Source organism: Ceratosolen solmsi, unplaced genomic scaffold (genome assembly GCF_000503995.2).
Source record: "Ceratosolen solmsi marchali unplaced genomic scaffold, CerSol_1.0 scaffold53, whole genome shotgun sequence".
In the NCBI taxonomy this organism is placed as follows: domain Eukaryota; kingdom Metazoa; phylum Arthropoda; class Insecta; order Hymenoptera; family Agaonidae; genus Ceratosolen; species Ceratosolen solmsi.
The window spans coordinates 236,311-252,279 of NW_011948441.1; the positions used below are offsets into that span (position 1 = coordinate 236,311).

General features: G+C 29.6%; 1 protein-coding gene across 1 annotated transcript in view; it reads left to right on the plus strand.

Annotated features, from left to right (window-relative positions):
• Positions 1–767: 767 nt before the first annotated feature.
• Positions 768–15,969, plus strand: part of Tdg (Thymine DNA glycosylase) — a 152,781-nt gene continuing 137,579 nt past the window's right edge. Inside the window, exon 1 of the mRNA XM_011503861.1 lies at positions 768–2,423. Coding sequence (XP_011502163.1) covers positions 2,263–2,423 — 161 coding nt within the window. The 5' untranslated portion in view covers positions 768–2,262. The remainder of the gene's footprint in view (positions 2,424–15,969) is intronic.

Here is a 15,969-nt window from a genome sequence, read left to right on the forward strand (position 1 = left end):
TGAAATGAGTGCGAGAAAGATAAGGGCAACAAGGACAGAAAGGTTACACACGCATTTACAAGGATGAGAAAGCAACAACTGCAAAAGAGATGTAGAAAGTACGCAACAGAGAAAGAGAGGGAGTGAGGAAGTCATGCACACAGTATTAGAAAACTTGAAGCAGAGAGAGATAAGGAGTAAGAGGATGTTGAGGGAAAGGAAAAGAGTGAGAGACGGCTATGCGTGGGCGAGAAAGGGACGGAGGGAGTGCGCATGCGCAAAATAAGCAGAGAAAAAGTACAAGACACGATGTCGCGCTGCGCGCGTCGCTAAAAAAGCAGAGCAAGAATACGTTCTTGTACGTGTGCATTTTGTACATACGTACGTGTCCGTGCATGCGTAATACTCTGCTTATGTATGCATGCATACACACATGCATAAATATATACCGATGCATGCATTCATGGATAAAAATGGATAAATACATGTATGCATATATATGTATATATGTATCTCATGCGTAGTTGCGCGTACACGAGGGCAGGTATATAACAATATAGTGGGAGAGAGAGAGGGCGAGAATGAACCCATATGTATAGGTATATCACCTAAATATACGTACACGAGTCATCGTCACTCGATTTACGGCGAAAGGAGCGGGAAGGTGCGAGCTCGATAGAGAGACAGAGAGAGAGAGAGAGAAAGAGTGAGAGAATGAGTGAGACGTTGGCTCCGATAACACTCCGAATGAGTGAGTGTAAGAGAGAAGGATCGAACACGGCCTTGCGGCACTACGGGGAAAGGGGCGGATGAGCAACCGAGGAGAGCCGAGGCTCGACGTACATGTACGAAGCCGCGAGCTTCGAGCGCCGCGACAGCAACTTTGCAGTGCCGCCGCTACTCCGGTACCGCGTTTAGGTTGCCTCGACGACGACGACGACGACGACGACCACGACGACGACGCGACACAAAAAACCGCACGTACTTACACCAGCAATTTATATTTTTTTCTAACTCTCAGAAGTTCACGTGGTGTTTCATGGTCGCGAGTGAGCGATTTCCCGGCGATTCGCTTGGTGATACTATCATAAGGAATAAGTAAATAAATAAAACGAGAGGGAAAGCAAGAAAGGGAGAGCGTGCACGAATAAGGGGTTGCTTAGTAATTTGCGGTGCGCCGGGAATTACCGAATTTGGGATTTCATCCAGAAACACGTTTGTGTACACACACGTTCACGCACTCGCGTACACGCGAAATCACTTACACGCATGCACATACACACGTACAGGAACGGGTACGCGCGCATTCATACGTAAGCACACTCAAGCGCAGGCAAATATGTGATGTTGGGTCGCCAGTGGGCGCGTGATATACAGTGAAAGAGCGTGAGAGAGGGAGAGAGAGAGAGGGAGAGAGAGAAAACGATCGCGCGCGGAATACGGAATACGGCGGACCGCTCGTTCGTTAGTTCGGTTCTCTTGTGAGCCGCGCGTGACAGCTCCAGACGCGGCCGATATTGTTGTCGGGTGTGCTGCTGTTGTTCCTCTGTGCCGCTTGTCTGGTCTATCGGATATTTTAAAGGAAAGCGAAGGAGTCACATCGAGAGCATCGCTGCTTCTTCATCTCGACGGTGGATTGTGGCTGTACGAGGAAGAACCATCGCGGTGGTGCAACAGATTTGTTTTGGTGATGAGCGGAATCTTTTGGAAGAAAAAATAGTTAGTGGCCAAAAGAAAGTGTCGATGAGCTGTAAATCGACGGTCAGTGTTGCTGGATCTCGTCGCCAAGATGAGACTGAAATCGGCCCGGAGCTCGGACCAGAGCTCCTCCTAACTCGCAGTCTTGCCAAGGTTCAAAGCCACCCTGAATACTCCTTGTGAGAACAAGAGAGGGCAATCGTCAAGTGAAACAGAGTGAGAGACATTGTTTCAGTGTTAGATATAGATATATACCTTATTCTCGCTCAGATGTAGTTGTAGCTGTAGCTAGCAGTGTTGACATCCTTAGTCTTCGAGGAGGTTTTCCTCTATCGAGGCAGAGGGCAAAGGAGGAGGATGTGTTTTTCATCGGCTAAAGCAGGAATGACGCATCTCTTGCCTGGCTGATTATTGGAATTCGACATAGTATTGAGTGCTTCATTGAGCGTCAACGAGGAACTGCACCTATGTTTTGACTTTGAGCCTGAACTTAGAGATAAAAGGCTTCATAGGCGCTGCTAGTTGGTTAGCCAGTAGTGTGATTGTTTCAACCATTTTACAATAAGAAGAGCAGACTCGAGCAGAATGCAGGTAGCAACATTGTTCAGGGAGAGTGCCAATTTGCTGGGCGCATCCAGCATGGATACTCCACAAACTCATCATCAGATGCAGCAACAGCAGCAGATGCAACAGCAACAATCTACCGATAGTATTTTCAACCATCACATGCAACACCATTATAAAATGTGAGTACTATAAATTTAGTTAATGCTGCATATCATGCTTTTGGTAATCTAGGTTATAGCCAGTATGAATAATCCGTACCTACCTATACTTTTACAGCTTCAGATTTTATAGATTTGACCAAGTAATACAAAATCGAATACCAAATAAAATACAATATAAAATTATTGTATTAATTCTCGTGCACATGATTTTTTTAACTATTCAAGCATATAAAAGCATTATTTACACTTATTTATTGTCAAATAATTTTTAAAGCCTATATATATATATATAATATATAACTATTAATTTATACTATTAGATGAAGAATAATTCAAATAACCTTTTAAAATCCATATATACTAATCTCTGCCATAAAAAAGATAGACTAATATATTATAGGGAAAAGATTTTAAGAATTTCAAATAGTATTTATAAATTTATAATTTATAGTCACATTATTGCATATGATATATATATTATATAGTTTTATTTATTATTTTAACAAAATATATAAATTTGATTAGATTATTTATGATAATTTTTTACTGTCAAATTTTACTTAATAATATGAATATTAAAGTATATGTCTTCAAAATATAGTTTTATAAAAATTTAAATTGTCATTTGTCAACAAAAAATATACCTTACTAGCAAACTAACTTATAAAAATAAAAACACTTCCACAAAGTAAATACTAAGTTAGTTATTCATAATAATCCTTTAAAAATAGGTTTCATCCGGTTTTTGAAAATATTTAAACGCTGTTTACAGTTCTTTTGACTAAAAAAAAACTTTAATCAAAAATATAAAAAAATATTACTAAATTTTTTTCAAATTTTTGAATACTCCTATCCCATATGTTTCCACATAATTTATGGATAATCTTTAACGAAATTGATTTACATAATAAAATAATTAATGTTATATATGGATAAAAGTATCTATTAAAAAAAAATAGCATATTAATGATAATACTAGACAACATTGTAAGAAAAGTTATTGCATAGAAGATGAATTCGAAAAATTTGTAGTAAAAAAACTTTAAAAATATTTTAATTTTTGTAAATGAAAAATCTTCGAAAAATGTTATAGAATTCAAAAAATGTTGTAGAATAATTAGTTTTTTTTTATGAAAATTGTACGACAAAAAAAATGCATTATTATAAAGGCATAAATACTGTATTCTGATTATTTTCTTTTAATTATTATTTTGTATATACAAGTAATCAGTATAATACTTATATAGATAATTATAGTATTGACATTTTTTTAAATAATATATTTTTGTTTATCACAATTTCAAAATAAATAAAACCAATTGGTTCCAGATATGGTAAATGTAAAGAAAAAATTAAGAATTACATTATGTAAAAAAGGTTTTCTAAAATCTGTATTTATTTAAGAACTATCAGATAAATATTTTTACTATTTATTTAGTTTTGTTTTATTTGCATTGTTAATATCTTCATTTTTAACATTTTACTATCAATTAAAAAACAATATCCGTTTATAAAAGCGAAAAAATCTTAACCAAATTAATCTCATTTTCTTGTTAAAAGCTTATAAATTTTTTTATTTTTAATCAAATTTGCGGTTTATTAATTACGAAATTCCTTAAGCTATTACTTTTCAAATTTATTCAATCAGGTATTAATTATGTAAAAGCGTGCTATGTAATTATATTCTTCTGATTCTGTAAGATTGTTCTGTCTACTATATTTGCTTAAAATTATAATTCCTTGCATTGATATTTAAATAACGAAATTACAAAGCTTTAGCATAATGTGTGAAGACTGTTAGGGAAAATCAACACCATAATCAACATTAAAATACATAAACATTTATTTAACTAATACCTAATTAAAGATTAGCTTAAAATTTTATTGCTTATCTAAAATAGTATTGGGTTATTGAACATAAAATTTTTATTTCATGTTAATATGCGTATTTTATAATTTATGGCATTACATAGATGAACTCTAATTGTGTACATATGAAATATATTATTTATATTCTTCTTTTTTTTTGCGGCATCACATTTTTTACACTTGTTTTTTATAAATAATTGATAAATATAAAATAAAGACAGATTCATACATTAACGTAGATATAAAATATTTCAACAATTTCTATATTTTTTCTAATATCTTTGTACAATTGATAATATAATATAAATATAAATATAATTCTTTCTCATCTAATAAAAATTAAATGTATGATTAAAACATGACATTTTTATAATGTATTTTCTGAACTGTTTATTAACAACATTTGTAATAATGTTATTCAAAGTAATTTTGTTTCAATTTAAAATGTAAAATTCAAAAGTTACAATTACTTTTCATGTGATGTTATTTTTAGTCTTAATTTAGAGAAATATAGTTTACTTTAAAAATGTCGAATTGCCATCTAAATTATATTCCTTTAAATAATAAATAATTTCCAATGACTGTGTTTTTCAGAAAAACACTTTATATTTAGTTATGTTAGGCTATTTCGTCTTAAAGATATTACAATTGAATTGTACATTACGATTGGAGCAAATCATTGATTCTTAACAATATCAATCTTGCGAGAATCCGTGAATTCGCGTGCAAAGTTCGCACTAAATAATTGAAAAATAATGCGAATATTATTGTTAGGTTTAAAATTTTTGTCTCACTAAATATTAATGTTAATTCATACATAATTATACGTTTTAAATCTTATTAAAGTAATTCTTATAGTCTTATAATCAGAACATTGACTTCTAATTTATTATAAATGCATATTAAGTAGATTGAATTTTATTCAATTTTTGTATTTTTATGGCTCTTTAGAAAAACATACATCTTTTTAAAATTATATATAGTTAAATAAAAACCATGAATGAAATACATGAACGCACATAATAGCACATAAAAGATTTACAATATTTAATCAATTACGATTGCTTATATATTACAACATTGTTTCTCAGTATTTAACTTTGATTATAATCATATAAATATTATTTTAATATATTTAATATAATTTTGTATTTAAAACTTATGTAAGACTTATAAATGTTCGTAAAAGACAATTTTTAATTGGCGCTAAAGACGAAAATATTAAGTGCGTAAAACTTTAGGATTAAAATTCCTCAATCCCAGACATCCAGAAATCTTTGGATTCGATATTTGTGTCGCCTTGTTCCATTCCCATTCGAATGAGAATGAATGCTTGAGGTTATGTGTTATAATTAAAGCAAAGGTTAATTAAAATGATAATAACGCCTTTTGTATAGAAATCAACATTGCTAATATCGTTCGCTTATCAATGAAGTGGAAATTCCAGCTGAAAATGTCGGGTGTTTGTAAATGAACTCGGATACTCGATTACCGTAGCAAAGTTTCTCACTAGCAAACGAAGTTTAAGAAAGGAACGTAAACTAAAGACCTAGTATGAAGCCCGTCAAGAAAATGGTCTGCGAAGAAAAGATTAAATGAAAACTAAATCTGACGAATTCTCAAGGGTTCTGGGGATGTACGTGTGTCTCATCACAAAATGCCCTTGTTTGGCAACTCGTAGCAAGTGACATCATTTTTTCAATATATATATATATATATATATATATATATATAGAGAGAGAGAGAGAGAGAGAATGCCATAGGGCCACGAACGAACGGGAATTCAGAGGTTACGGTCGGGTTACAGTCCGAAGTTTTACTCGAACTTAAGCCAAGGACGCGGCAACAACACCGTCAGGCTTGTGCAAAACCCGGGCACAAGTTTTGCGTGCACGCGGGCGTGCGTTAGAGAAGCCGAGGAATCTCTAGAGTTGGACAAAAGGTCGAAAGTCAGAGTACACGTATCGACAATTAAAGCGTGCCGAAAATTCATGGATAAGTGAGAAACTTACTATGAAGTTACACGAAGTAATCAGCTAAATTCGAAGTATTTTCTCTATCTATTAATATCAATCGATAGATTTTCTTCGTTATTTTACGAATTTATTTGCTTTATAGAGTATATTCTGCAAGAGTGTATGGCTATGAGAATGTAATTCTTTCTACCAAATAGTCGTTTCAATTTCTTTGCTACAAAGAGCTGACAGAAATAGTGAATAAAATTTGTCAATATGCTGATTTATTATGACACTTATCTATCTGAATGTTTAAATACTAGAAATTCTTCCTAATTTGTTCTATTTTAAAATAAAGATAAAGTTAATAGATATATATATCTAAGCAAGTTCTACATACGATTAAAAATTAATCATGTCACGAATACATAAGATAATATTCTAATTAATTCTAATAGTCGAATGGATAATAGATGTGAACAGAGTGAAAGTAATATTAATATTATTATATTAATTACGTTTGTATGGATAAATTCTGCCCTTTGGACTTTCCGTTGTATGCAGCATTATTGATGATAAAACAAAAAAATGTTTGATTTGGTAGAGCAATAAGGAATCTCCTTGTGATATATTTTTCTTATTTTTGTCATTATAATTTCAGAATGACCAGTTTTATCATAATTATGTTATCAGTTGCGTTTACTTTAAAATCTAAATTTAATTAACAATGAATAAAAATTATTTAAAAAATGATCTGATATAATATTATTAACATTTATATAGAAATTAATTGAATAATGATTTTCACATTACTTGTGTTTTAGCTGACAAATATATTAAGCTGTAAAATCATATTTCAATCATATATCAGGTATCAAATAATACCGATTTAAAAGCAAAACTATGAAGTAAGAAGTAAAGAGATAAATCAATTAAAAAAACGCCTAACTTACAATTTCTTTTGTACTTTTAACTTTATATCTAGTATACAGTTTGATTTATTTTAATTATAAAGTGCCGATGGAGATAAATTTTTTTTTACGTAGGTACAGAAGATTTATATGTAAACTCCAATGATTTGAAATTAAAAAAAATACAATTTCTTGTTAACATTAATATAAATGTTATAATATACAATCCAATGATATATTTCAGATAATGATAAAAGTAATGAAGTACAATTACGAAACTATTAAAGTGTCAAAATTGGAAATAATATTCTATACATAAAAAGATCTGCAAAAAAGTCATTCCGCAGCACAAATAAAAAATAAGAATAATGATTATTATCGCATACTACTACTTTACAACAAAACATATTTGATGGCCCAATATCATTTAATAGTTAAAGAGTAATTGAAATAAAATGTAACAATTACTGAAAAATAAGTTCTTAAATCTGAATATCGCTTATAGTAATTTTGAATTAAACGAAGCATCAAATATTAGCTTCAATAAAAAGTCTTGAAACATAATGCAAAAACAAATACAGAATGCTTATAATATAATGTAATCTATTCCTTTATTTTTTATCGCATATCGTTTCAATTTAATTAGGTTAAATAAAAATTTGTTCTAAATTTCATATTTTCTTTCAATTTGATAAAAATTTTTTTGATAACCTTGAACTTCAGTATTTTATCGTAATTTATTGCATGAGAAAAACACGAAAAGTAATTCTTATTACACAATTGAATTCTAATTTTCTAATTTTCAATTTCTCGATTGAATTCTAATTTTTTATTTTATAATGGTAATCGAACATAAACTATTTTAATTAGTGATACATTGATATATTTTGTTGGAAAAATATTAATTTGGAAACATTAGTACGTTTATATGGACATTTTGTAATAATAAGCTCGTAAATTCTTTATACGTGGCAATTTTAATTTAAATGAAATAAGACTCTAAATCGAATTGATTATTTCATTAGGATCCCAATGGCGACATTAATATAATCCTTATACCTGCTCTAGAAAGAGTAATAAAATGGGCGATGAAAGGAAAGGGAGGGGGGTCAATTAGATATTTGACATGGGTTACTCGGAGTCGTTAGAATTAATTTTCAAAAATCAGTTGTTCGTCAGTAAAGTTTAATAAACTCCCGAACAAAAAGGATGAGCAGGAAATAATCGGCAAAGAAACTCAAGAGGAGCAAAAGGAAGGAAACAATAGCAAGAGGGAAAAAGGAACGGAATCTCAGAGATTTTAAACCGAGAAAGAAGCGAGTGAGCAAAGTTACATCGCCGACGCCACCGCCGTTCTCTTCTCTTTTTTTTTGGCGCTGACCTCTTTCTCGGGTTCGAGGCTCAACTGAAACTCGCCAGTGCACAGCTCGCACCAACTCTCCTTTCTTTTTCTTTTTTCTGTCATTCTCACGCGATTTTTTTCATGTTCACTTGCACGTATGCACATACACACGTGCACGCACGCACGCACACATTTCTGCACGTCTCCGCTGTTCCAACAGTATACGTCTTTTATTTTTTTACACCGACAGAGCTGCTTTTCTTTTCGTTTAAAGTTATTACGCACTAAAATTTCTGAAGTGAAGTTTTAAGCTTATCGTTAAAATTTTCAAAATTAAAGCTTCTTCCATTTAAAACAAGTGAATAAAATATTGGTGATCCAATAGTGTTTCACCAGAATGAGCGTTCACTCTTAGAGTTATTTTCATTTGTGTCACAAAATATAACGATAACGAGATTTTAACTAGCTGCAACCTAACAAATGATTAATAATTTCAGTTTCTTTTCGATATCGTACGCACTTTTGTTTGGATCGCTTATCATGCATTACGAATGACATTCGAAAACGGATATTTGTAAGTTAAATACTAGATACAGCATTAAATACATAAAATTTATAGTGATTAGAACCATGTCAAATTGTAAATTATAATTTCTTCTTGACAATTATGCGAGTTAATTTTATAATTTTTTTTTTAATAAGAAATTACATGTTTCCATAACATAACATCATTAAAATTTTTAATTTTAATGAAATTCTATTTTCATAGTCAGTATTATTTACAAAGTTAAATAATTTTTTTTTAACAAAACATTAACAAAAACCATTAGAAAAAATTTATAATGTATTTATTAGATTTAATTTTTCATCGTTTTTAGTTATCCAAAATTAAGTTTTATTTAAGTAAAATATTAAGAAATTATTAAAATTATTATTACTTCTGATTGTACTATTTTACACTGTTTAAGTATTCGTATAATATAGAGGTATATGTATAATAATTACAACTACAATATTTCAATAAATTCCTAGAAAACATTTGAAAAGTGTATATTTATTAGTGATATAATTAACACTTTCTTCTTTTCCTTTTAATATTCTGTTAATATTTGTCATCACTAGGTATTTTTCTGTATTTCATCGACTATTTTCATTATTTGATTATTGATTTCCTTATTTATTTTTGTTTTTTTTTTGTTTTTTGTTTTATTTTTGTATAAAATGTCTTCGTCCTATTTATCAGATTGTTCGGATAACACGTTTCATAATATTTTTTATTCCTTAAAATATTTAGTTGTACAAAAATACTTACGTATAAATATCTAAATTGCAAATATTATTGTTGATAATAACTTAAGGATATATTGCGTAAAAGAAATTTAAATTAACAAAATCATCAATTGGGAAGTGAAACAATAATTTAATATGTCAATAGTTTGAATAGAAAATATGTCTTATAGTTGATTATCATTTATTATAACCAATTATGGAAATCTATTACGTATATAGCTCGGTGTATAACTGTGAAACAAAAAGAAACAAATTTAAATTATGTGCAGACTTAAATGCGTTAAACGATATTATCGATAGTATTAAAAGAAATATAGAATTTCACTACATAAAATTGTGAATCATAAGAATACAGGTGGATTGCGCTGATCAGGCTCCCGCAGCGCAACAAAAGGGTCAAGGTATATTAGTCACGAGTCTAACCTGGGATATAATGCTTGACCTGCAAGTAATCACGAATAGTGAACGTTTGAAGCGGACTCTAAATTAAAAATACACGAGCAAACCTAATTGACGACCTATCGCTTTCATCAGTTTAAAATGGCGTGAAAAGTATATATTTAAAATAGTTTGTAAGTCCATATTTAATCACGAAAGAATATTTTTATGACTGAAAGTCATTAAACTAGCCGATCACAAGACGTCACAATAGTATGATTTTGTAAAATAAACGTTTGTCATTTTTTTATAACTTTAATAAGGTGCATGCGTATTTAAACTAATATCAATATAATGAAAAACCAATGCAAAAGGTATACATTTGAATATTCAACCAATATAATGCGTCCTATTAATTATAACTTAAATATATGAAACTCGTATGACATCACATATGAATAGATATTTTTGCGAAAATACTTGAATTTGAAAGAGTTTGAACCAAAATAAAATAAAAACAAAAACGTTTATAGTATCTGAAAATACTTTTTGGAGCAATGAAATTAAATATGAATATTAAGAGATTAAAAAGTTTAGACGTTTGTAATTTTCTTTTGCCATCTCTTTCCATTTCTCTGACTTGTGCTCCTTGAAACTCCTCTTTCTTGCACGATTTCTCCAAAAACTGCTCGTTCTGCTTGAAAAGGTTTCGAGAGAAGATGCCGTCTTTCTCTTTCTCTCGCTGGCTCCCTCAGGGTCATTCGATCCTACGGCCTCAGTGCAGAGAGCAGCACCGGAGCTTTCTCTTCTCCTCTGTGCGTCTTGCTCGCTCTCCCGTGGCTTCGCGAACGAGATAAAGAGCGAGAGAGCCCGCGAGCGAGGGAGTGAGGTGGAGGAAGGCTGTGAGAGCGGGTTTTCTATGCAGATTCGCGCGCGGCGAGTGAAGAGAATGACTTCGTTACACTCAAAGCGTGACACTGGGAGAGTAGGCTATGTAGAGGTACGAGAGGCCGTCGCGCGAATGTTCACTCGAATTGACCGTTTCGTCCTTTTTTTCCTTCCCTCGTCTGTCCATTGTCTTGCGTTTTTCATGTCGGCAATGATGACGATGATAACATAATTCGAACTTAAACATCCCTTCTCGTTTTTCCCATTGATTCCTGTACATTTTTCCTGGACTTTTTCTCACCTTATGTTATTTAAGATATAACGATGATGCGTTGTGGGAAATGTACATTTTCGAAAATTTGCAATATGAGTGCATAAAGCTGTATTTAGGCGCTTTATGTACACGCATTGAGTTACGCCAAATCCAAGCAAAAACTTTATAAAGCTCAAAGAACTTTATAATAGGACGTTTATTTCATAGAGTCGCGCACAAATGCTCTTCAATGAAAGTAACCTAATTAGAAGCCTCATTGCATTCTAATTAAATTTGAATCGAACAATTTTATAACTTTATTTAATTTTTTTTTTCAATCTTTGTCGCATCAACATCTATGCCCGTGACTTGCTTAAGGCCATTTTTACGAAATGATTACTATACGAAATATTTTAATTAAAACTCTTTCTAAAAGTATTTTGAATCAATAGATTGTCATTTGAACTATTTTTGCTTTTGTTTAATGTCTTAAATAATAGAATTGTAACGATAGTTAAAAGAAATTTCATGTACGCCATAAAAGAAATAAAGACTAGTATTATTTATACTAAAATTTTCGTATAGATTTTCTAATTTTAGCCTATGTCATAATTAAAATAATCGATAAAACGAAGAAGTAACTTAAAAAATCTAATTTACGGACAAATAAGAAATGATACGAAAAGATAGATTTTAAAGTGTATTTTTTAATATGCTGAAAAAAATACGATTAAAGAATATTTTGTTCTTATATCCCGCTAATTATTTGTTATCAATAAATCTGTTCGTTATCAATGAATCTGTTACTTCTCATTTACATCAGTACCTAAAATTTTAATAACTCAGTAATTTTTTAATGAAAAAAAATTGAATAAGTTGACATATCATTTGATTTACGTATTCTTAAAATACATTTACTTAAATAACAAATATAAAATCATAGACAATAGTTTTAAAAAATTTGAAAAATTTTGATATTTTATATTACTTCATTTTTGTACTTCTGTGTTAAAATTTATTAAAATATGAAATTCTTTGCAAACGTAAGACTCTGAATGCATCATCTGATTTTCTTAAATTATATATATATATATATATATATATATATATAAGTTGAATTCGCATTGAATTAGTAATGTTTTATAATCTTTTTCTATTCTTCAGTTCTTTTTTGCATTAAAATTCTCTCTATCAAGTAAAGGCTACTATCATCCAACTATAACACTCCGCAACAAAAACAAGAGCAAGAAACAAGAATAGACAATCGCATATGAATAAAGATAGAAATGCATCTTATCTTACCGTCAACTTTGTGTTATCCCGATAAAAATCAAAAATACAATGCGTTTGGTCATTGTTATCCCCTCTATCCTATTCTGCCTATATTTTATTTATCCTTCCTAAATTTTCATTTTCCTTTCTATTGCACTAGCTTTTTTTTATCAAAACAAAACTTTATCGAATATCTATAAGAGATTTGTCTAAAATTTATAATCCAATGATGAATATAATTCAAATAGAAACCAAAGTTTTGGAAATCTTATTACAGAATATTTGAGCAAAGTGATGCATTAAAATGTAGTTTATACTGTTAAAATTTGTAATTATTTATTTTTGTAATAATTTTGCAAAATTTTTGTGTGCTTAAGACGTGAAAAAGAATTTTTTACATGTGTAAGAAATGAGTATCAAAATTTAAATCTGTCTAATTGTATACAATTTATATCCACCACATTATTTTATAATGTAATAATTCTTGAAATGTTATTTTATGACGAAATCTATGTTAGATATTTAATATTAATATATTAAACACATTTATTTTTAGAGAATATAAACTTATATAAGTTCAGGGTTATAAAATATATTAATAGCTTGATATTTTTAATTTTAGAAAAAATAGTATATAAATAAATGTGTTTTAGGAAGCGTTTAGAAATTAAGTAATTTCGCCTCTAACTATGTAACAGTTCCACTATTTACTACATTTTTATTTATGCTTACACTTTGAAAATATATTTTAAAATTATTATGAAAACTTCGAGAATTGCATTCGTTTAATAAATAAATTATTCCATAAGATTACACTTTTTAAAAAAATTCATGATATAATCTAATGATATGTAAATATTTTTATCGTTATATGGGATTGTGCGAAACATTTTTTCGATTTTATTGTATAATTATAAAGCCGATAAAGTAAGACGATAAGTTATGTTGACATTTATGCTGTAATTTTGTAATTTAAATAATATTGTAAATATTTTATTTCAGTTTTGAAAATTTTTTAGTATTTTTTAACTATATAAATTACTTTCTATTATTTAATTAAATATATTTTTAATGTGACATAATAACATGAAGTACGAGAAAATCGAATAAAAAATGTTCTAATTAGATAAAAATTTGTATTAACAGTTAAATACCTAGAACAGATTTTATGAATAGATTGAATACAAATTAATCTAATTGGAATATCAATAAGTAAAGAGAAATCATTCTTTAATTTGTGTGAATGTTTATTTTTGCTTTCTTTCGACTCATGGAACTCGGTATGTATAATAGACATATATTCTTTAGTTCTCTACTTTTAACAGGTTATTGAATGATGTCATGTTACTCTTTGTTTCTCTGTGCATAGTTGCATCGTTAATTGTATTCTTTTTAATTTTCATATAACTTTTTTTGTTCATTCTTTGCGTTAAGTTTGCTTTTCAGCGACGTACAACTCCTCCCTTTCCATTATTTGTTTAGGCTTGTTGTTCTGTTTTTGTTTTTTTGTACGTTGCTCCTTTCATAGCATCTGATTCTCTTATTTCCCTGTCTCATTGTACTACTAATACCACTACTTTTATTATCTAGTTGTTTGCATACAGCAAAGCTGCAAAGCATTTATGTATTTTTTTTACCGTCTTGATCTTTACCGTTTGGTCGAACCATTCTTCGGCTTATTTTTTCTCTTATTTCGTTTTTCACGTTTTTTTTTTTATTTCTATCACTTTTTTCTTCATTCATTTTTAGCTTTTATTCAATTATGTTTACTTTAATTGTGTTTTCACCACTTTTTATTTCGAAATATTTTATCTTCCTACTGCCTTGTATGAAATTTTAAGGATATTGGAGTGTAAAATTGTCCAATTCACTTACACTAAGCCACTAATATGGTTTTTAATTTTTAATATGTTTATTATATCCCTTTTTATTATGATATTAGTAATATAAAACGTATATACCTGATTACAAAATTAATATAAAATAAAATTTTTATTTGTCATATAATTTTTAAGTATTATATGACATACTTATGACGTATAAATAAGATTTATGGAATGAGACTTACGGAAATATTTAATTGAGTATGAACAAATTAAAACACGTATGAAATTATGCAATTATGTAAATTGAGGGAGAAACTGTATATCGATGATACATGCAGATTGAGAAAGAGACATAGAAAAGACAATATAAAGATTTTTCAATAGAATAAGAAAAAGTATCAAATTAGCCATAGCATTAAACTTAATTCAAGGCAACTGTGTAATTAAATAATTTGGATATCTTTGATATAAAGTTTGTATAAAGAGCATTATCCTATTGATGACATGATAAAATGATAACTATTTTAAACAAAATAATAATGATAATAACAATGCGTGTCATGAAAATAATAACAATATCTTATTTAAAGCCTATGATTTAATTTTTTTTAGTAATTTATTCTCTCTCTCTCTCTCTCTGCATCTATCTATCTATCTATCTCTCTCTCCCTATATTATACTTGTATATATTTTCAGCAGCTTTTACAGTAATTATTACTCTTAATTATCAAATATTTTAATAAAACGTAATTAAAGGTTTTTATATGCTGACATATATGTTTAATACCAACAGGTCAGTCAAATGGATAACATAATAAAATAAAAAGAATATTACAATCGATAATAAATTTTTTTAAATTTATTTCTAGTGGCTGTTATTACAATTATAAAAAATTATAAAAAATAAAACAGTATGAAATGTTCTTATACAAATTTAGATTTATAAAAAAATCTTCACCTCCATATTTTTGGTTTACTGATCATTTTTACATTGCATTCATTCTTCATATCACGTCTAACATCCCCTCTCGCCGTCTATTTCACAGTTGTTCATTTTTTACTTTTCCAACTATCTCACAGCCTTTAAATCTCCCTTACAGTCGTACATTCTTTGAACTCTGCCTTTTTTTCCTTCTTTAATCCCTTCATCGTAGCATTGCTGTGTTCGCTGGTCTTTGTTGCACTGCTGATTTCTTTCTTTTGCTTCTCTTATTTTCTTTTTATTTTTTTGATGAGTATTTTATTTTATTTTCTTTTACTTTTGTTCTTCATATATTTACCTTCTACGTGATGGCATCCAAGTGTGCAGAAGCCGAAGAACAATCGCGCGCGCTATGCGCATCGAGCAGTCGTGCGGGAGGGTCGTCGAATAGATCGATGTGGGGAATCGCACACTGAGTTATAATGCATAAAAAAGACACAGGGAATGAGATAAAGATAGAGATGGACTGAACAAGATAGATAGTTAGATGGATAAATAGGTAGATAGAGAAAGATATGTATGTAGATAGACAGATACATAGAGAAAGACGCATAGATAGGTAGGTAAACAATGAGAGAGAGAGAGAGAGAGAGAGAGA